The sequence below is a fragment of the Pangasianodon hypophthalmus genome, chromosome 21, assembly GCF_027358585.1.
Source record: "Pangasianodon hypophthalmus isolate fPanHyp1 chromosome 21, fPanHyp1.pri, whole genome shotgun sequence".
Taxonomy (NCBI): domain Eukaryota; kingdom Metazoa; phylum Chordata; class Actinopteri; order Siluriformes; family Pangasiidae; genus Pangasianodon; species Pangasianodon hypophthalmus.
The window spans coordinates 14,533,605-14,557,422 of record NC_069730.1 but is presented as its reverse complement, the minus strand read 5'-3'; the positions used below and the strand labels follow the sequence as shown (position 1 = coordinate 14,557,422).

The 23,818-nt window shown below is 38.8% G+C and overlaps 1 protein-coding gene across 1 annotated transcript in view; it reads left to right on the top strand.

The window, feature by feature from the left end:
* The first annotated feature begins 2,103 nt into the window (after positions 1-2,103).
* The window catches only part of LOC113533496 (CUGBP Elav-like family member 5), a 191,735-nt gene continuing 170,020 nt past the window's right edge, over positions 2,104-23,818 (top strand). Inside the window, exons 1-2 of the mRNA XM_026925666.3 lie at positions 2,104-2,675; positions 19,748-19,830. Of these exons, the coding sequence (XP_026781467.2) occupies positions 2,234-2,675; positions 19,748-19,830 (525 nt within the window). The 5' untranslated portion in view covers positions 2,104-2,233. The remainder of the gene's footprint in view (positions 2,676-19,747; positions 19,831-23,818) is intronic.

Here is a 23,818-nt window from a genome sequence, read left to right as displayed (position 1 = left end):
GATTTGCAGTGTTTGTATTAACAGTGTTTGTACTGATTAACAGTGTTTGTATTGATTAACAGTGTTTGTATTGATTAACAGTGTTTGTATTAACAGTGTTTGTACTGATTAACAGTGTTTGTACTGATTAACAGTGTTTGTATTGATTAACAGTGTTTGTACTGATTAACAGTGTTTGTATTAACAGTGTTTGTACTGATTAACAGTGTTTGTATTGATTAACAGTGTTTGTATTGATTTGCAGTGTTTGTACTGATTAACAGTGTTTGTACTGATTAACAGTGTTTGTATTAACAGTGTTTGTACTGATTAACAGTGTTTGTATTGATTAACAGTGTTTGTACTGATTAACAGTGTTTGTATTAACAGTGTTTGTACTGATTAACAGTGTTTGTATTGATTAACAGTGTTTGTATTGATTTGCAGTGTTTGTATTGATTTACAGTGTTTATATTGATTTGCAGTGTTTGTATTGATTTGCAGTGTTTGTATTGATTTGCAGTGTTTGTACTGATTAACAGTGTTTGTATTGATTTGCAGTGTTTGTATTAACAGTGTTTGTACTGATTAACAGTGTTTGTATTGATTTGCAGTGTTTGTATTAACAATGTTTGTACTGATTAACAGTGTTTGTACTGATTAACAGTGTTTGTATTAACAGTGTTTGTACTGATTAACAGTGTTTGTATTGATTAACAGTGTTTATATTGATTTGCAGTGTTTGTATTGATTTACAGTGTTTATATTGATTTGCAGTGTTTATATTGATTTGCAGTGTTTGTACTGATTAACAGTGTTTGTATTGATTTGCAGTGTTTGTATTAACAGTGTTTGTATTAACAGTGTTTGTACTGATTAACAGTGTTTGTATTGATTTGCAGTGTTTATATTGATTTGCAGTGAACCTACACATGGGAAGGATTACTGCTGGCTCTGTTATGATGTGGAGGACATTTTATTGGCATGTCTGGATCCTCTTAGAGCACAGGTTCCAAACTCTATTCCTGGGGAGCCTCCGGACATTTTATTGCATTTTCTTTGCTCTAACACACACAATTCAACTCAAGAAGGCCTGCTTATTATCTGATTAGGCAACTCAGGTGTGTTATAGCAGGAAAACACTCAAATGTGCAAGACAGTGGGTGCTCCAGGAGCAGGGCTGGAAACCTGTGCTCTGAGGCCATGGCTCTCAAAATGGGGACCAGGGACCACCAGGGTTCAGTGATGTATATCCAGGGAGTCTCTAAAATCCCTTTATTAAATCACAGGATGATGGTGGAGACTACTATTAATTAGTACCAAGGCTGTTATTGTTATTATTTAATTGTTATAGCTGTTAGCCTAAGTGATTCTTCCTCATAAGTGTTACTTATGGAGGAAAAAACAAATATAAATAATACTGACTATAAGCGAAATTTAATATGGTAATATTAAATAATATGGTATTGAAATCTATATCTGGGTGAGTGGAAAGTTTAGGAATAACAAACTCATAAGGCTAGAGTAACTGAAGTGATGGTAGGCCTACATTTTTGCCCTGATGAAATACTTTTACTCTGGAAAGGGTCCATGGATACAAAAGATTTGTGAACCCATGCCTTGTATTCTTTATTTATGTGCTTTTTTAATCTTTATTTATGACTTGCTCAAATTTGCCACTTAAGTAAATAAATAAATTAATGAATACATTAATACACAGGCTTTGCCAAAACATTGCACTTAGGCTTTAAACTTGCACTATATATTGCTTACTGCACTTTTCATTATTTATTTTCATGTATTTATTCATTTATCTTTAAAGCACGACAGTTAACCCAACCAAACGGTTTTTTCTCAAAAATAAATAAATAAATAAATTGTGCCTGTACAAATTGTGTGATGTTTGCACAGGAAAAAATAATAATAATAATAATTTTTAAAAGTTCTTTAATACTTCCCTGTGTCCTGCAGGGGGCACGAGAGAGCCAGGCTGGTGAGTCGGTGTCCCGCGTTTCCCTCATTCCCCCTCCATCATTTACAGAAAGCGCGAGCGCGACATGTGTCGAGAGAAAAAAAAAAAAGTGCGCCGCGCTTCCATGTGAGCGCTCACTACTCTCCTCTCCGGGCGCTCGCGCACGCGCGGACGACTGTGTGCGTGTGTACGCGCACGTGTGTATGTGTGTGTGTGTGTGTGTGTGTGTGTGTGTGTGCGTACTAGCCCGCCCCCGCGCGTGTGTGTTGTGTGCGCGTGTGTATGTTGTTATTATTATCCTCCCGCCTGCCCGCGCCTCTCCTCTCCTCTCCGCTCCGCTCCGCTTGTCTCCGGCGCGCTCGGCTCAGAATGGCCAGATTCACGCAGAGTGAAGCGAGGCGGCATCAGCAGCAGCAGCAGCAGCAGACTCCCCCGCAACCCGCCCACGCCAGCGCGCTCCTCGGCGCGTCACCCGCACCACTGTCAGCAGCCCCGAGCCCGCAGCACGCGCACCTCGCGCTCCCCAAGCCCATGAGCGGCCCCGAGTCCGGCTCCGTGATCCACGCCGACGGCGGCGCCATGAAGGACCAGGACGCCATCAAGCTCTTCGTGGGCCAGATACCGCGCAACCTCGAGGAGAAGGACCTGAAACCGCTGTTCGAGCAGTTCGGCAAGATCCACGAGCTCACCGTGCTGAAGGACCGCTACACCGGCATGCACAAAGGTAACGCGCTTTAACTGTTTCACTGCGCGCTCTTGGACACAATGTGCTCATGGATGTTGATGAGCGAGATTTTTGGTGTTGCTCAGTTATTTTCCATCACTAACCATCTTTCCATCTACTACCCCTCACCTGTGTGCTCGTGATTTTGGCATCAATTCCTCAATTCTGTCATTTTAGGATCTGAACAATAACCTGAATCCTAACCAACAAAGACAAACGTGTGGATGATGAACAACACGCCATATCACGCGCCACATCACGCGCCTTCGTGCACCAACAACCTGTTTTTTTTTTTTCCATAAAAGAAAACAACGTGTCACGAAATAACCCTCAGCAGGTGGAGATGCGTGCATGCTGGGGTCACTCCCACTTGTTTATTGCACGATTTTTGCTCGCGCGCGTAGAAGTAGGGCATCCTGAAACACGGCGCGCGCGTGCTGTGTTGCGCCTGAATGATATTAACGTTAACATTGACATTGTTTTTAACCCATGCCTTCCACTACGTAGAAAGTAAACCCTTTGTGTGAGATGTTTAAATATTTGCATGCATTATCTGAACAACAACAACAAAATATATATATATTATTTAAATTTGTTGTGTAGTTAGGCAGATCACAGCTTACAAACACAACAACAACAACAAAAACATTTAACGCCTGATGAGAGGATTCATTTATTAATTCCATATCTGATATTTGCATAACTGATATTTCCTAAAATCAGCTGACGTCGGAGTGACGATTTACGCACGATAATATTGCGCAGCTCTAATTCTCGGCGCGCCAGTGCACGCGCGCAACATTTGGCGTCCGATTTCCGAGCAGCGCTGATCAGACTAAATGAAGTTCATGCTCATGAAGCTTTTCCAAAAACTGTTTTTTACCCCAGCATAAGACATAAGCAATCATATTCAACACGTGACTAGTTGTACGCTTTTTAAATATGGAGTCACGCAAATAAAAACCAGGTCGAATTAAACGCATGCGACTTTTTAAAAAAAAAAAAAAAAAAAAGTATTAACAGGTCTATTCAGATGGCTTATTAGACTTTTTTTTCTGATGCATGTCACATAATGATTTCAGATAAACATGCATGTAAAACCTCGTGGTCACGTGGTAAGGAGAGTTACTGTGGATCTGCTTTTGAAAATATGTAAAGCAACATGCTTTCTCTGAGTTTTATTTTCTTTACAGCTCCACTGTGCACCTTTCTGCCCCTCAAGGCATATACATTCTCTCACTCTCCCTCTCTCCCTCTCTCTCACACACACACATACACACACACACACACACACACACACACACACACACACACACGAACCCGCACACTCTCTTACTTTGTACCTGTTGTAGACTTAGACTGGCAGAATGAATCAGTTCAGGATGCTTGTCTTTCTTTCTTTCTTTCTTTCTTTCTCTTTATCACACACACACACGTGCACACACACACACACACACTCTTACTTTGTACCTGTTGTAGACTTAGACTGGCAGAATGAATCAGTGCAGGATGCTTGCCTTTCTTTCTTTCTTTCTTTCTCTCTCTCACACACACACACACACACACACAAACCTCTGCTCCATGCTGTCTCAGGGCTTAATTGTTACATTAGTGTTCAACTAACATTGATTTACAATTTTGGGACGGCATGTTACAGAACACAAAATCAATAGGATAGTAGTGAGACCGGGTTAGTTACAGAGCATGATACTGTGTGTGTGTGTGTGTGTGTGTGTGTGTGTGTGTGAGAGAGAGAGAGAGAGAGAGAGAGAGGGAGACTGGGTGGCACACTGTAGGACACAAGCGACAACTAAATATGTAATATGTAACGAAAGCCTTTTGAAAGCTGCCGTATTCTCGAATCTGATTGGTCGGAAGGTGTTGATTAAGACATTCATATTAAAGTGCTCTTTCGAATATGCTGTTGTTTCCATAGTAACGGCTCATTCACAGAGTCTTGTATGGTGGACACTCTACATAATGTAAGATTAATCATAACCAGCTTTTCAAACTGCATTGTTATTTAACAAAGAAGAACATCTGATAATAGATACGGTAAAGTTTTCGGTGCAGAAACATGAAGTTCAAGAGAGAGGAAGAAAGAGAGAGGTGGGCGCGGGAGCGACAGTTTATAGCTGCTGTAACGTAAATCATAATAGGAATTAACTTGTATTATGGACATGCCATGACATTAAATGTAACTACAAATGGATAAAAAATATGACGTGTCATTCTTTAATAAATGAAAGGCCGTAATTGTTTGCTGTATCTTGTTATAGAATTGTTAATTGCTGTGTTATATGAGGAATAAAACGGTTCAGGAAGTGTTGTTATAGGACAATAATCTACTTCGGGGGTGGAAACTCTGCTTTGTTTCAGGCTGTGTCATTTTCTCCTGCATATACACAAGCATACACGCAAGCAAGGACATTCACGCACACGAACACGCACACTCCGATGCTGTGTTTGACAGCTAATCTGAAAAAAAAAATAAAAATTACACACATTTTCCTTCACCACAAATGCAGCTGATCAGTTGGTGCTTCGTCACTGATGCCGATGTTGTTAACAAACTCACGACACTTATAATTTTTTTGGTTTTATTTGTTCATTCTTATAGCTGTAGTGCAGATCTAAAGAAGCAAATGCATTGGGTAAAGATAAATGCTGTAAATGTTTTTTTTTCCCTCAAATTGCTGTTTTAAATTGGGAAATAACGGTCTGAACTTGTGTCAGTGTATCCGTTCAGAAAATATGTCAAATCTGATCTGATAATGATTCAAGCCAATATCAGTCCGATGCCAATACTCAGGACTGGATTCCTACTAAAAGTGATTAATATGGCTGTGGACAATCCATATTGAATGTTTGAATAATTGTGTATCATTTCACAAACCGCTGTTGCCAGAAGTAAAGAGTATTAGTTTTGTGCATGAAGGGGAATGGAGAATGATGAATAGGTGTGGAATAAGTGGCACATTCCTGCTGTTTGCTGAAAACCGGCGCCTAAAGCGGCACAGCAGCTATTCCCTGTTTCTCCATGCCCGATTTGCTTTCCGCTATGATTTAACCATAAGTCATCATTCACTCTTGGTCTGGATTACACTCATTCGCTCTCTCTCTCTCTCTCTCTCTCTCACTCACTCCCCTGCTCTTTCTATCCATTTATGAGCATTTGACTTGGGTAGGAGGTCATTTCTAACACACTATCTTCGTATCCGAAAGCATCTCTCTTCAATCCATCATTCAGTTTTGCATTAGCAGTGTTCAGGGTTCAGGTACTGGTCGAGGACGGGAGCGTCCATCATCCAGAAGTAATCGTGTGCTCAGGGATTCAAAGAGCTGCTTCTAAATATTGTAATAAGCAACAGGATTCTCTCGTGAAAGATGAAACGCATCAGCGAAACGTGACAAGAGCTTGCGCCTATTCACACAAGTGTTCACATGCAAGAATACACTGGCCCAGGCTAAAATTTATTATGCATTAGATTTTCATTTCATTCACATGCATTAGATGTTGGGAGGCCACTACAGTGTGTTCTGGTGTGGAATGGAACTGCAGAAACAGGAGCAAGCATTCATTTCTAATGTACCATGCAGTAGAGAATACAGTCCTACATAACCAGTGTCCCTGTCAGTTCCAGTGAAGGAGGTGTGGCTTCCGTGTTTGTCAGTCCCTCATAAGGAGGCGTAGTCTCTGTGTCTGTCAATTCCAAGGAAGGAGACTTGTCTTGCATGCCAGTCAGTCTAGTAGAGATATAATGTCTCCTGACCCTGTCATTCTGAGTCACTATAGGTCCTAATGAAAGAAGGAATGGCTTTTATGTCTGTCAGACCCGGCAAAGGCGTGGCCTCTGTGCCTGTCAGGCTCAAAGAAGGAGGTGTGGCTTTTGTTCCTGTAAGTCCTAAAAGAAGAAGACATTGTCACTGTGCTTGTCAATTTCAGTAAAGGAGGAATGGCCTTTGTGCTTAAGAGTCCCAGTGAATGAGGCATGTCCTGTGTGCCTGTCAGGCACTTTGAAGGAGGTGTGGCTTCTGAGTCTGTCATTCCCGGGGGAGGAGACATGTCCTCTGTGCCTTTCAGTCTCAGTGGAGGAGACATGTCCTCTGTGCCTGTCAGTCACAATGAAGGGAGAGTGTCGTCTATGTCTGTCAGTCCCTTTGAAAGAGATGTGGCCTTTGTGCCTGTCAGTCTCAGTGGACATTTATCCCTATAGATCCTAAAGAAATAAACCATGCTGTCTATGTCTGTCAGCACCAGTGAAGACATGAGCCTGTCAGTTCCAGTGGAGAAGGCATGGCTTCTCTGATAGTCAGCCCCATTGAAGTAGGTGTGGCCTCTGTACCTATCAGTCCCAGCAAAGGAGACATGTCCTGTGTACCTGTCACTGTAAGCAGAGGAAGAATGTCTCCTGTGCCTGTCATTCCCAGTGAAGAAAGCACGGCATGGCGCCTATAGGTTCGAACGAAAGAAGGCATGCTTTCTAAGATTGTCAGCCCCAGTAACGATGTGGCGTCTTTACGCGTCAGGCTCTGTGGAGAAGGCGTGGTCAGTTCTGTGCCTGTCGGTTTTAGTAAATGAGGCATGGCCTTTATGGTTACAGTATAAGTCAAGGTGAAGGAGGCGTGGCTTCTTTGATGGTCACTTCCATTGAAGGAGGCGTGGACTCTAGGATGGTCAGGTACAGTAAATGAGGCGTGGCCTATGTGCCTGCCAGTTCCAAAGAAGGAGGCGTGGCCTCCCATTCCACAAAACAAGCCCCTTTTTCCTTTGTTAAAAGATATTTTTTACAGAACCAATAAACAGAGATGTTTTTTTATCAGTCTGTGTTTCTAGGAAACTCATTATAACAAAGACTGTTCCAAGTAAAATATTGTAGTCATCAAAATGTGAAGTGCTCTTTGTAATGTAATGTATTGATTTATGGCTACTGGATATTTTCTTGCAAGCGGTGTCAAAAACAAAGTAAAATGAACATCAAACTGTTTGCATAATACCGAATTACATCCTATTGCATCATATTGTGTCGCATCACATTGAATTGAATTGGTTGGCTGTTCCAGATTTATCTTTCATACATCAGATTGATTATTATGTATCAAAATGTGCATCGTATCATCATAGAAGCGTAGATACACACCATCAGTGATAAATGTTATGTTTTGTTGGTTTGAAAGTCTCCGTTGTTGCTGCGCAGAAACCAGCCTGCTGTTTGCAGTGATTTGAAAATGGAATCTGTCAGGCTTCAGTGTGTGTAAGTCTGCACCTTCAACAAACCTCACAGCTGGAAACCGTATTTTTCATGTGTTGATGGTTTTGCTCCTTAAATGTGACCTCTAATGAAGGAAAATAGTCAGTTGCCTAAATATCCAAATAAGGATTTTAATTTTAAGTGAAGGCTACTGATTGTGTTAAATAACCGCTTCAGTAACACCAATGAAACTGTTTCAAACAACCTGATAGGGCTTTATAAATGAGTATGAATGAATAGGTTTCTGGAGAAGAAAACGCTTTTCTACTCTGACAAACTCAAATGGATTCATTTGCATGTAAATTTAGGGTCTTCAAATTTGTAGCCCAGTTTTCTTCCAATTTAGTTGTTGCAAATTTCCACTGCATTATCTAGGTCTCCTCCTATTGCACAACAGCTACCAGTTCAGGACCATCAGGACTAACACATGCTTCCTTAGACACATTAGGCCAAATATCTGTTTTTTGAACTGCCACTCACTCAGTGTTATAGGGCAGCTTGGAGGTGAATACTAACTGTCATTATTTGTATACACATCCGAACAATTGCCCGTGATTGGCTAGTATTCCCACACAAGAAGCGTGGCTAGTTAAGGACTCAGCATACCTAATACGGAGATGACATCTGGAAGGGCTACATGAAGATGAAAACCCCTTACATGCTCGCATTCTCTCTGTGGTTTTGTATTGGCTGTTGAGTAACAAGTGCGGCAGTGCTGCAGGTGGCGCTATTAAAATTACATGACAGTTTGTACACTACAGGAAAAAGATTGACACTCTGCCAAAGTCATCCCCTGCATCTCAATTCGCCTACTATTCATCCTATATAGTATCCAAGTTTAGAATTAGTGTGTCCCAGATCATAGTATGTTGAAATGAGTATCCCAGAGGTCCCCGGATGGTCTACTATTTCTGGTAAATTTTCAAAGTGTGGATCCGTGGACACTTTTTTGGCTAATATTGCCCACATCTCCTTGCATGAAGGGGGAGGAGTTTTGTGACGGTTTGCTTCACCGAATTCAAGGAAGCATTTTAGAGAGGTGGAAATGAAAGGTGGAAAAATAAATCAAGGGAATGGCAAGTTAAATGATATAGTACAAATTATGTAAGGAATAACGAGTGAAGAAAAGCTGAAACGCAACAAGGAGTTTGTTTATGGTGACAGTAGCTACGTTTACATGGACACTAATAATCCGATCGTAATTGCACTAGAAGCACAATCAGATCTAAAAAGTCACATGTAAACACGTCAATCGTAATGAATTGGCCAAAACCGATTAAAATTTCATTCGGATCGTAAGGGCTGGTTTAAACCTTTTCTAATCCGATGGAGAGGACATATAAACACTTCATCGGGTTGAAAATGAAACCAGATAGTTCTGCGCATGTGCAATGACGTACAAACACGTAATGATGTATGACGCACGGCTGTCAGCAGTATTGGGGCTCTGACCGTAGCCTCACCAGGTGCCATGAACCCCTCCACCATTGAGCATCGTGTCATAAGTGACTGTCGTGTCATCCTAAAATTCTCCTTCCACTCCTCGTCTGTGAAGTGGTGCAAGACAACGTTGTCCCACCGGTCCTTGCTTCGGACCCTCATCCACAGACGCCTTGTTCTGGGCTCGGGAAGAGGCATTTTAATTGCTTGATAAATACACGCAGTACCGCACAAAACATCACGCGCTCGTCGTCTTCTAATTAGCAGCTGAAATAGGCAAATGTTAAGTCCGCTTTTTAAAACGAAAAAAAGAAGCAATGGCAAGAGAATGGCTGCTAGTATCTGCGTGTTGGAACGGCTGGAAACGTGTAATCGTGCACTGTGCGCATGTCAGAAGATTCTGTCATGTAAACGCGCGTATCAACCCGATTACTTTATTCAGCGTTCTTGTAAACACTGCGATCGGATTAATCAATCTGATTGATTTCATTCCGATTGAAAAACAAAAAGTGTCCATGTAAACGTGACTAGTGTTCTCTTCCGGGCAACAACGCTCTCTTCTGCTACGTGACATGTTAGTATGTCCCAGTACTTGCGTACTCTTTTGCTACGCACTCAAAAGTATGTACTTTTTCTTCACAAAAAGAGTGCATACATTTAGTGCATAGTATAACTAGGTGAACTGAGACACAGGGATCCATTTTGGAATTGGCTTGGGCATGTCTTGTTTGTAACAGCCAATCAAAGGCTTGAAAGGCTTGTAGCTTGTTAGTCTGCAGAGTTTGCCTAGCTGCCATGCTCATGACACGACAAGAAAAGCCTCCACACGACGTCTGTAATAATATCATATTAAACGGCTTTTATGCTATGTTGGATGATAGAGTCAGTCACCCAATGATAGGAATAATCTCTACTGTTTTATTTTTTCCTTGTTTCAATTTTTTTTTATACTAAGTATAAGCCCTTGACCAAGGCTTTCAAAAAGACATTTTTGCAAATGGAAGATCAGACCTGAGCCAAGTGAAGCGATCTTTTATGAATTTCCCATTGGGACTTTAAGCTAGACTATGAATAGACCTTAATGCTGCACTCGCTACGTTAGAATATATGAAACCATTTGTCAGAAAGTAAAGTAAACTATAAATTGCACCTTTGTGGCCTCTTTTTTATTGCTATTATTTCATCCTTGCACTACTAGACAACTGTGATTTGGTACTCCATTACTAACATATTAACAGTCTGGCTAATTTATGGTACAGAACATTATTATTGCTTATAATAATAATCATTGGCAATAGTTTTAAAGGGAGGGGGTGGGTTTCTATAGTAATAATGATAATCTTTGTTATATTTTGAAGGACTTCTAAGTGACCATATGATGACACACAAGTTTGCAGTTTTTAAGACTTTTCAGGAAATAATAATAAAAAAAAAACACTTGAAATTAGCCAAGCATCTGAATGAATATAGCGTAAAGAAGTGGCAGGGTCAAATATGAGGCTCATAAGTAATGTAGTTCTGTCAAAAAGACACACGTTTACTCCTGGGACATAGAAAGTGAAGCTAATCAGAAACCACGAGCGAGATATCTGGAGAGATATCATTGTATTTTGTTGCATTAAAAGCCGTAATCCCTCATAAACACAAAAACGGAAGCTCAGCATGATAAATGAGACACACCGACTTGCATTAGGATTCATATTTATGCGGTGCTTGTTGCGTTCTTCAGCATCAGAATCTGAAAGGTACACTTTAAGCATAATAACATCATGTACGTAAGGTCATTTCTGTTGTAGTTCAGGTATTACCTCTTCTCCAACAGTTACCTCCATAAATCACTGCATGAGCGAGCAATACAAATGACTTCTGTCACACTGTGTTTACCTGCACGTGTAGTTTTCCCTCAGCTGTAGAAACAGTTTGCTATAAATATCGAAAAGAGGGCCCAGGTGTGCAGTTTGAATGCATAAGCGTGGTAACCCCTTGTGCTTTTGTTAAATGGCATTCTTTGTGAGTGTGTGTGTGTGTGTGTGTGTGTGTGTGTGTGTGTGTGTGTGTGTGGGTGGGTGGGTGGGGGACGAGAGAGAAAGAAAGAGGGAGTGATTAGTTCTACATGGGGTGGTCTGTGCACTCCTGACACACAGCTTTGCTCCGAGGGCCGAGGTTGGGCAGATCTGAATGCGACTGACTTAATTAAGGTTTACAGGTTCCACTAGACTACCGCACATATAATGCCACTCATTACAAGGCAATTATACAGGAGCTGGGTGAGCTTTGTAGCTGGAACAATGAGACAGGACAGGAGGAAGGTCTGAAAAGAAGCCCTTCTCTGGGCCACTACTGATATGTATGTTATCAAAATCTAGAGACATTTAGAAAGTGTTTTTTTTTTTTTTGTCCGGGTGTCAAGAACCTGATCATTGTGTAAAGCTGAACACCGTTCAACCTTTCCGATTTTATCTCTCTGTTTCTGATTAAATGTCCCTCAATAGCTTTTGATAAGGAGCTGTAAGGATGAATACCAGGTCGAACCTTTTTAGACCTCTCGGTTTTATTAATATAGCAGTCATCATTAAAGCAGATATTACAGCATATTATATTTGTACTGCAATGAGTTGTAGTTATCTATAAAAACCTTTCACTGTTTTTTTTTTCAGATTTATTCATATTCATTGGTTCGTCTGTAATTAGTTCTTATTAAAAAACATTTTTTATTTTAAAATATTAAAAATGAATTTGGACTGAACAATTTAAACTATGTCTGATGGGCGACAAATTAAATCTATTTATTTTTATTTTGTACCAAAAAACAGCATGGTGGTGCAGAGGGTAGCGTTTCTGTCTCACAGCTCCAGGGTTCGATCTTAAGTCGATCTTGAGTCGATCTCTACCATCTGTGTGGAATTTCTGTGCATTTTCTCCCTTTGTGGATTTCCTTCCGTTTCCAAGAAACATGCCAGTAGGTGGTTTGGCTAAGTTAAATTGTACCTAGGTGTGAACGAGAGTGTGAATGTGTGTGTGCATGGTGCTCTCCCGTCCATCCAGGGTGTGTTCCAGCTTCGTGTTCTGGGGATCCACAACCCTGACCGAAGTAAACTGGTTACAGAAGATGAATGTATGAATTGATGTACTAAATAGTTTCTTCAGTATCTTAATGTGGCAGCTGTTGAAGGGTACGTTATTATTATTATTATTATTATTATTATTATTATTATTTCTCTTTTTTTCTTTAATAAATAAAGAAAGAAAGAAAGAAAGAAAGAACTCACATAACCCACCAGGAAAATAACACAACAAGAAATTAGTAGTATGTCTTGGGAATTGTCTTTCCAAACTTTTATGTAAATTGAGAGTTAAATTAATAATAATTAAAAACATATTATTTTTAAGGAACAGCCATAGTGGAACCGCTGGCAGAAAAAGAGAACCAGAATCTGTTATACCACACAAGCGCAAGCACATCCAAAATACTTTACTAAATATAAATATAATGTCCAAACAGGACAGGATGGAAACATGTTTATATATGTATAAAATTTATATATATATATATATATATATATATATATATATATATATATATATAGTTTTTGATATAATGTGGCAGCTGTTGAAGGGTACGTTATTATTATTATTATTATTATTATTTCTCTTTTTTCTTTAATAAATAAAGAAAGAAAGAACTCACATAACCCACTAGGAAAATAACACAACAAGAAGTTAGTAGTATGTCTTGGGAATTGTCTTTCCAAACTTTTATGTAAATTGAGAGTTAAATTAATAATAATTAAAAACATATTATTTTTAAGGAACAGCCGTAGTGAAACCGCCGGCAGAAAAAGAGAACCAGAATCTGTTATACCACACAAGCACAAGCACATCCAAAATACTTTACTAAATATAAATATAATGTCCAAACAGGACAGGATGGAAACATATTTATATGTATGTATATATATATATATATATATATATGTATGTATGTATGTATATATATATATATATATATATATATATATATATATATATATATATATATATATATAGTTTTTGATATATCTGTCTTTTTATTAGATTTGTTTTTCAATATTTATTTATTTCGATCATCTTCACATCTTCCTTAGTGGTTGGCAAAAAAAAAAACCCACCAATTATTTAGCTTTTTTCTTTTACAGATTTTCATTTGGTGAAATATGGTAGGGTGAAGAATTACGAGCATAACGACTATTGACTGATGGGTGATCAATTCAGTGGAGAAGTGAAATGAGTTACTCTTTCCCCTTCATTGTGTGAGTGCGCTCTAGAACCGACTTGGCCGACCTCAGTAAATAAAGCTAGAAGTATTGAGGGGAGAGGGGGAGAGGAGGGGTGTGTGGGAGAGAAAGCGAGTGAGAGTGTGTGATTTCTGGCTAGTGTAAGCAGCGTCTGTGCCAATTTGCCTTTGATCCCTGACTGACACACTGCTACAGACCACTGCACCCTGCGCTCACCAGGACCACCGCTCTCAGGCTCACTTATAGCTCACAGCACTCTCCTGCCTGCTGGACATACACAACCTGACTTTAATCCGTGACCTTTCCGCTTGAATATTAACATCTGTCTTTTTAAACAAGATACGTAGCAAAAGGAGTAGTGTTGACTCTTACAGGATGGAGTACTTTAGATGTTGTTGCAATGTATTATGTGTCACATACAAAAAATCCACTCGGATTGAATGAGCAGACCGACGTGGATAGAGTTTGTTTGAATTTCATATGAAAATAAAGTAGTAAAAAGTACTAATGCCACCCAAGTCACATTCTGCCCTATCCTTAAGTCATGCAGCTATTACAGAGTACACTAAATAGCAAGTCAAAAGTCATTCATTCATTTATTTCATTTATTTTATTGTATTCTTATTTAATTTCGTTTATAATGTTGAATTATTCTTGTTATACTTTCCAGCTCTTTGTGCTGCTGTAATATGTGAATTTCCCTTTGGGATGAAAAAAATCTATCTGTGCTACCACATGTAACTTATTTAGGGAATAAAACACAATGCAGCTTGCTGTTTTTTGCTGGAAAATAATCAACAACATGGTGTGTGATGCAGCGTGATGCAAAGTGGAGATACGGTAACCACCCGAAGTTACGTTACTTTACGTTACGTTATGTTTTATTTCTCATATACAACAGGAATTGGCCAACTATTACAATTTTTTTTATTTATTAAAGAATGACGTGATACTTTCTATATGTTTGTAGTTAAGGCTAATATTGTACAATTAGTTCCTGTTATCACTTATAACTTATCAGTTACAGCTTTATCTCTGACTGTTAAAAAGTACTGGCATTAGAGACTCCTTTCAAAAACATTTCTTTACAGAAAGCTTCATATTCATGTAATGAAATGTTTTTTCTTGATTAAATAACGTGTTTTTTTAATCAGTTATTAAAATTAGGCTAAGTGGAATCTCCACCGCACAAATCAGTTTGATTTATTTAGCAGATGTTTATGAGAAGTCCCTGTCTAAGTTGTTACTATAGAAACAGTAAGTGTTAGAACAAGTTCATTAATATAGACTTTTGATTTGCCTTGCAGTCGGAATAACTGTCAGAGCTCCTGTTATAGAAAATTAAACGACTCCTTCTGAGCAATCAGATTTGAGAATTCAATAGTGCTGTGGTATAATTTATATTACCTAATAATTTGACATGCTGTGTAGTGCACAGTTTCATATGTATTTATGAACCAGTCATGAATTAGTTCAAAAAACCTTTACCTTCACTCATTAGTGCATTCTTACTTTATTGATTTTTAGCAATTTTTACAGCTATAGTACTTCATATAGCACTGTTTTGTTCAGACATCCAGGAGTTTCTGGAGGTTTTTTTAGACTAAACAGTAAATGGAAACCCTTCTGTGGTTCAAAAGCTTTTTTCAAGAACAATTTCCTCTCACCCAATTACCAGATTTATTTTATGCATATAACCAAAGTATTCAAATATAAGACACTTTGTATATTCAGCATTATTTACTAGAGCTATTAGACCTTTATATCCCTGAACTCTTCATCCACATAACCCACACCAGTTACATTGTATAAGCTGTACATTTGATGGTGACACACACTTTGTATCATTTTAACAGTACTTTTTCAAGTTTTATTAAAAAAGGCAATTTGATTTCTGTTGATATAAGTTATTAAACTGATCAATTAGGCATATAAATGTAATTTGTGCACGCAGTTGTTCCTAAAGTGACTTTCAGGCTTTCGGTAAATCACACTGCGGGTGTTAAATTAATCCATTTGCATTGTCACTGACCTGTATTTTGTCCCTTAATGTTCCAAAAAGATAAAAACTCAAAACAGACTACACATTTTTTTTTTTTTGCTCATTTGGAATCCTCTGTTTGGTCAGCCAGTAAATCAGCTTGCACATTTTTGAAGGTGTTATCAAGTTTTGATACACATAAACGTAAATTCATTGTAAAATAATTTTCACGTGCATGTGTTTAACGCATCAGGAGATCACCTGGTTAAGCTAGTGCGATAATGCAGCTCTGTATTGACACCGTTACTGTAACACTGATCATTCCAACAGCCACTTTCACACACACCCCACGGCAGAATGAAAGTAAGAGGGATAAAAACATCAGGATTGACTGATTCACGCCACAGCCATTGGAAATCATTGGTGGACAGTCCGTAGGGGGGGGAGTTGGAGCGGGTGGGAGCAGAGGTGTTAAAAAGAGGTCGTTAAAGTCTTGACCCATGCACACCAGGACCCTCTCTCGGGTCCAAACCTCCAGAGGAGACAGTCATATAAAGCAGGGCTGATTGACGGCTCTGATCAATTCATCCATCCACCCGGGAGGCTCTTTTTCACGCCCTCTCCTCGACACGTATCACATCCAGGGTCGGTGTGACCTCTCTGGAGCCGTGACACAGGATCAGAGGGGGCCCTTGTACTCCCCCCGAGGGAATTGAATTTTTAACGGCTATATCTACCAGTCTGTTTTTACCACCAGGACTGAAAGGACAAAGAGATTTGGGATGAAGGAACAAATGATCTTCAGCCTTGGCTGAGACTGAGACATTATTCAGAACAGATAAAAATACAGATACGAATAAAAGGTTAATTCATTTTTTGTTTTTTTAGAAAGCTTGCCAGAACAGTTCACAGGGCATCTGAGATTAGAGGTGTACATCGACAAAAAAAGTCATCCAAGCATGCAGTTTTTATTTTCAAGAGGTCAGATGTAAATCTTGAACAAAGTTCATGTTCATTAACATGAACATGCAGCGTTGCTCGATGCATTTATGGTGTTCATTCATTCATCCTTAGTAACTGCCTGGTCAGGGTCGTGCTGGTGTAAATTAGGCTACTCAAAAACAGGCTACTAGCTTGTTTATATGGGAAATAGAACAAACCAAATTTGAAGTACAGACAAAACTAATAACTGTGAGAGCGGGATTATAAAAACAGTCCTGCATACATCTCTATTTGAGAAGAATTATGAACTCAAGCGATGTAGTTGTGGTAGAGGAACTGTCAGGTCCAGAATTCACACACCACGCTGAAAGTGCTGCCATTTCTACCTTTCTTTTTATCCCCAGTGTTTTTCAGTGTTCCTGGGGGCGTAGTGACAGGGTTCATGTTTAATTCAAAAAGAAATAAGAAAGAAAGAAAGACTTTTCTGGTTTAGGCCACGCCCACTTTGGGTTTAATTCTGAATACTTATACAGATAGCGGCATTTGCACTACACTTTTAGCTCAGACACTACGTGCTGGGTCTGACAGAGAGATATGCAGGTGTTTGTATTGACTTTGCATTAAGCCCTACTGGTGACTCACACACGCACACACACACACACACACACACACACATTTCTCCAATTTTCTCCAGGCAGTCACGCAGCACTGTGATCAGAGCCGGTCAAACATCAAACCTACTATTGCTATTCCACTCCTCCACTCTCTCACCCTTTATTTATTGATATTTTTTTTCCTTCTATCTCATCACAGGCTTTTCAACCTGACTCAAACTCACTTGAGTATAATTAGAATGGAAGGAGAAGAGAAAATGATATAGATGTTGTCTTCTTTCTTCTTCTTGCTTCATTTTATATGTTAATAAATTAATAATTTAAGGCCTTCACTTGTTTTTAAGATCTGTGTGCATGTGTATGTGTGTGTGTGTGTGTGTGTGTGTGTGTGCATTCTCATGCTGCCATATGAATATGTGTAGAATATATTCCCTGAAAACGTTCATTTGAATTTTAATTCCTTAAATATTAAGTACGCCAATGCATTTGAATATTAATGAGCCTATAATTTTATACTTATGCAGACAGAATAGGGATGCAAAGAAAAATCGCAGGGGACAATATCATAATTTTAGAAATAGTATTTCAGATTGAGTTTTTTTTTTCTTTATTTGCCCACTATCATTATTTTTATTGCTGATATTTACCTAAAGCTTCATCACTTTTTAGAAGTGAGTGCTGCACAGGGTGTGAGAACTGACATAGTGCACAAAAAGACGGCACTGTTCATTGAATTCCATTAATAAATATTCAATGATTAGAGACAGGCACTGGATCCACCGAAACCCTGACCAGGATAAAGCGCTTACTGAAGATAGTTTAATGAATGAATGAATACGTGATGCTATAAATCCAGTTCATATCTTTGACTGCTAAATGCTAAAAAATACAATTGACATTAAAGAAGGTTTGTGAAAAACTGTCAACACTAGTTACACTGGAGCAATGAAGTAAAAAAGTAGTTCCGGTTTTGGGATATTCATGCGCCATCAGGCAGGAAATGTCTATGACTGTAAGACAAAAACAAATTCTTGCCTCTCACAAAGAAGTCTTATGTCTGGATGGGCTAATTATATTGATTTAAGAGTAATTTACAAATATCTGACTGAAAAAAATGAACTAAAGCTTTCTACAAAAAATGTAGTTGCTAGAAATTACAGTGAGGTGAAATTTGTTTTTATTATTTAATATACTTCAAGTGCAAATATCCACTTCAAATTTACACACATAATGTCTTTTGTCTTTGTAGTTAGAAATATAAACATAAGTATAAACAAAGATATGATTAAAATGAAATTGATAGTGAGAATTAATAGTTGTACTGTACTATCTTGTGCTGTTTATACGTTTGCACGTGCACTTTATGGAGAAATGTGTAGTCTCTTTTAGTTCTGTGTTGGTTTATGTAGCACCATGGTCCTGGAAGAATGTTGTTTCGTTTCGCTGCATACTAACTAGCTGTATATGGTTGAATTGACAATAAAGCCACTTGACTTGACTTGAGAAAAATGTATTTGGACACCAAAAATGAGCAACATTAGTGCTTTGATGCAAATCCATTGCGGCAATAACAGTTTGAGACAACTACGGTAAGAACTAATTAGGTTTTTACAGCATTGTGGTTCAGTTTTGGCCCATTCCTCTATGCAAATCATTTTCAATTCCCAAGGTTACAAGGGTGCCTCTGATTGAATCACAATTTCAAGATCCTTCATAAATTTTCAGTGGGATTTGGGATTCGGTCTCTTTTTTTTAGCAGAGGAATATTCCATGTGGTGTAACTGAGGTGTGATTGTGGCTTGTTGCTTTCTGTGTAACTGTTGTTTCTGCTGCTTTCAGGTCGTCCTGCAACTCTTTTTGTGTGACCGCTGGCTTCTCTCTTAGCTTCCTTATCATTAGTCTGAGAGCATGTTGTGAAATCTAGCATGGTACACTTGTCCAGAGAAGATTAGCTCTTCAGGAACTTTCCACATGCATTTTATCGAACCAGTTGTACTGACAGGGATGTATATGGTCTTTGCTATGGCTCTGTAGCTTTTTCCATTCGAGTGTTGTTTAATAATCTTGTCCTGGAGAATCTTCACTTTCACCATGATTGTCACTTGTTGCCTGAAAGCTAACTTATTTTTATGTAACATATATATATATATATATATATGTGTGTGTGTGTGTGTGTGTGTGTGTGTGTGTGTATTTATTGTGTCAAAATCCCTTTTTTAAAGTATTTCTAGGCTACAGTTTTTGTATTAGCACAAGAAAACTATTTTTTGGATTTTTGTCTTTGAATATTTAAATACTGTATTATGTAATATAATATAATATTTGAATATTATTCAAACAGTACAATTCATTTTGACAGTGCGACAGGTTGAACTGCAGAGATCTGTGTGTGAGTGTAGAAAAATATGAAAAGAGACAGTGTGCGTGTGTGTGTACATATTTTTGTCAGTGTATGAGTGACAGAGCGAGTGAGTTTGTTTGTGTGAGTGTGTGTGTATGTGTGTGTGTGTGTGGGCAGTAGTGTGTGGGCATGTGCAGTAATACTTTAATCCTCCTCTCTGTTCTCCAGGCTGCGCGTTCCTCACCTACTGCGCTCGTGAGTCAGCCATCAAAGCCCAGAATGCACTGCACGAACAGAAAACTCTGCCAGGGGTACGTATCTCTCTCTCCCTCTATCTTTCTTTCTCTCACATGCATTCTCTTGCTTCCTCCGCTGACTCACTCAGACAATCCTGTTTCAGGCTCACACATCATTTAATCCTGATTTTTAATCTTCTCTATATTAAATATCCACACCAGGATCCATAGACAATGTACACATCCAGGTATGACACTGTTGTGTATATATTACATGAATAAAACCACGCTCACTATAATGTAATAATAATAGTAGCTGTGCTTTGTGAATTTGCTGCAAAACACCTCACTGTTCAGTTATTTATGTCTGCCTTCAGGTGAACTGGGATATTCCAGTGCAGTCTGACACTGTGTCATTGTGTACTGAGGGAAATTTCAAGTTCAAGTTCAACCATCCAGCCAAAAATAAAATGTACACAGCGTTCCTTTTACCCCAAATATCATTGGTCCACCAAGATGTGTTTAGTGTCTGACGTTCCTTCATTTGATTTGCACCTGCGCTGCCATGCTAATGTTGCTAACAATTAAGGAGAGCTTATAGCTGCCAGTTTAGCATTGTACAAACTACATGTCGAAATGCTCACACACTCTCCCGAAAAGGCATCATTTGAGTCCATCATTGGAGCTATATTATCATCCAAATTACTTCTCACATACAATTCTGTCTTTAAACTTTGGGTCATGCCTCAAAATCTGTCAGGACAAAAGAGCAAATTTTGACAAAACTGACGTACTATATTACGTTAAAAAATGGTCAAGATATTACAACCACTTTTCCGATGAAAACATCTTGGAGGCTGTGTAGGAGACTTGCAGCTGATTTCTTTAAGTGCTTTAAGGATGCTTGGAACAACAGACTGGCTGATTTCCTCATAAAACTTCACAACATTATATTAAAAAATGATTCATTGTGAAATGCAAAGAAAACTTTGATATTAAGAAAACTTTAGATTTAATTGTTTTTGAAGACATCTAGAAATGGCACTTTTGGTCACATCAGTTGTGTTTCACATTTTTCAGTTAACTTCATTAAACATAACTTGACTTCTTTTACAGTGTAGTAATAAACATATTAAAACTCTACAAGAATACGTCAATTTCAGAGGCTTTGTCAACTCGCAGCCATTGTATTATCTGAAAGTTATCAACTTTGAAGGCTTAAGCTCCACCCACTTGGCACAGGCACGTCACTTCATATAGTACGAAAAGCTTGTTTGCTGTCGCGTGCACACACTCACGTATGTATATGTGTGTGTGTATATGTGTGTATATATATATATATATATATATATATATATATATATATATATATATATACACATATAACCAGACTAACTAGAGTGGAAACACATTGTAAATGTTTCTTTAAAATTAGCTTTAAAAAAATCTTAGCTTCTGGATGACCTGCATTCATGAAATTGTACATGTTCATGAAGGACATTACAGAGGAATTTCCCCAAATATTGATAATTGTTGGATTTATGTATACTACAGTGAATTAAACAATAAAAAATGAAATCAAAAAACAAAGCTTTTCTCTGAAGAGTGCCTCTGAGCAGGTGAACAGGTGTTCCATGAGTGTATATTGTTAAAAAAATGTACCATTTTCAACTATAATATATTTCGGTGGGTTAAAGTTGGCTATAAGCTCCTATTGCCTGATAGTAACATTATCCTAGTGGCTGATTATCAGCCACAGCAGCATCCGATGGGATTTCCTAAACCACCTCACAAAGAGGTGTTATGATGAACAAGAGTTTTGTGTGTGTGTGTGTGTGTATGTGTGTGTATATGTGTGTGTGAGAGAGAGAAAGAGCATGTTGGATTGTCGTGTGAGGCCATGTACACAAAGTGTGCTGTCATGAGCAGGGATAAGGGTGTGTGTTCATACACTCCCACAGGGTACATCCCTGCCACCACACCAGCTGCCTCTGAGAGAGCAAGAGCAAGAGAAAGTGTGCGAGAGAAAGACAGAGAGGGCGAGAGACAGTAAATAAGGAGGTGAAAGATTTACGTAAAGGTTTTGAACATTAATCTTGTGGTCACACACAAGAGTACAGAAAACCTATAAGCATGCAAATGCATTCGCCAATACACACACGTGTGACCTTTTCTGACCTACACATGCACTCTCAGAGCTGGCATAAATATAAACTACATCGTGCAGTTGCTTTGCATTTCAATATGTGTTTCAAGCTGTAGCTAGTCACACTGTGTGTGTGTGTGTGACCCTGAACTGTGAGTGGTGTAATAGTGGTAATAGCGAGTGAGACCCAGTAGCACCATAAAACTGCAGGTCTGAATGAAGTCCAGTTTTAGAAAAGCATGTGTGCTTTTCTGTACCCTAAAAAGATCTGTGCTACTTTTTCCATTAGTGTGTCTATCTTTGTGTGTATGTGTGTGTGTATGTGTGTGTGTTTGGGGTGGGTCAGGCAAAAATGAGAGTGATGAAGGTGTATTTTTAGGCATGTTAGCCTATTTTGGGCGGAGGGCCGGAGGCGGGGGGGTGCGCGAGTGAATTCAGTGAACTCGCACTCCTACACGAGCACGATGTGCTGCGGAATATACACAAAACACACTATATTATAAAGGTACCTATTACTGGTAAGGATACAATACAGTGCATAAACTTTTGGGAGCGAATGGTTCTCTAGTCAGATATGTTCATCTGTTATGCAAAGTATATACAATGTAGCACTTTTTTAAATAGTTAATACTAATTTATCAGTTATCTTCTCTTCCAACTATGATCTATATGTCTTTAATACAGCTTGGTGGATCTTCTACCTTCATTTGATTCCTAGTATTAGAATGTTGTTTGCTTCTCTCAGTGCTTGTTTACAGTGTTGCATATTGGGTTGCACTATTTATTTATGTATATATTTATTTATTCACTTATTTAGGACATTTTAATGTTGACAAGACCAACTGTGAAAGCCTATAATTTGACATTAGACAAATTCAATGCTTCACATGTTATTGTGCTGTTTTTCTTTTAATTTAACCATTTTTGTCACATTTTTAAACATTTCTAATTTGTAATTTGACATTTCTGTCGTCATTGGAACAGAAATAAGTAAAGTGAAGTAAATTTTAAACTGACAAAAAGGGTACATAATGAATAATGTGGTACAAGAGGAATAAAACGTGAATTTTGGATGTAAATAGTACCTATGCTTCACGTCTGGCTGCACCTGGTTGTTGATTATTTTCCTATAACAGCACATGCTGAAGTGGTTCATTTCCTTATGGATATAACCAGGTTGAAAAATATTGAATTGTCACAGGAAATAAGAGTGATGGCACAGATGTCGGCTACAAACTGAACAAAGAGACTGAGAGAGAAAATGAAAGCTGGGTCGTACTGAGTGGAGAGAGAAATGATGAGTGAGAGGAGGGAGAAAGAGAGAGTAAGAGAGGGGGATAAACGAGGAGGAGGAGGGAGAGGGGAAATAGATGGAATATGCAAATACAAACAGCATTGAACAGGGTCATGGTTATGACTCCAGGCTGGTGTGTGTGTGTGTGTGTGTGTGTGTGTGTGTGTATCCTCTGAAACCACACGAGTGCAACACTCTGACATCTCTCAAACATCTTCCTCAATGTGGCGCGCCAGAGAGCTGGGGTCAGCCAAAAACCTGAGAGCGAAACAGTGAGAAAGACACACACACACATGCAGCGAGACGTCACAGTGCTCATTCTGCATTCATACAAGATATTAATGGACATGTGGGATATAAGCTCATTATTTTTTCATCGGAAATGAAAGAGCGGCAAGTGAAAGCAGACAGGGAGGGCGAAGGGCAATCCCCAAGGATGAATTTACAGCGACAGCACATTTGGTGTGTTCTTGACCTTTTAACCCTTGTGTCATTTGTTTTACTTCTCTGGGACTAGACCCAAATGAAATCCTCCTAATTTTTTCATGAACTTGGTTTTCTTTCATAGCGACAGATGAGGGAGGCAGCAGTGATGAAAAATTATGAGTGCTCATAATTTGTCT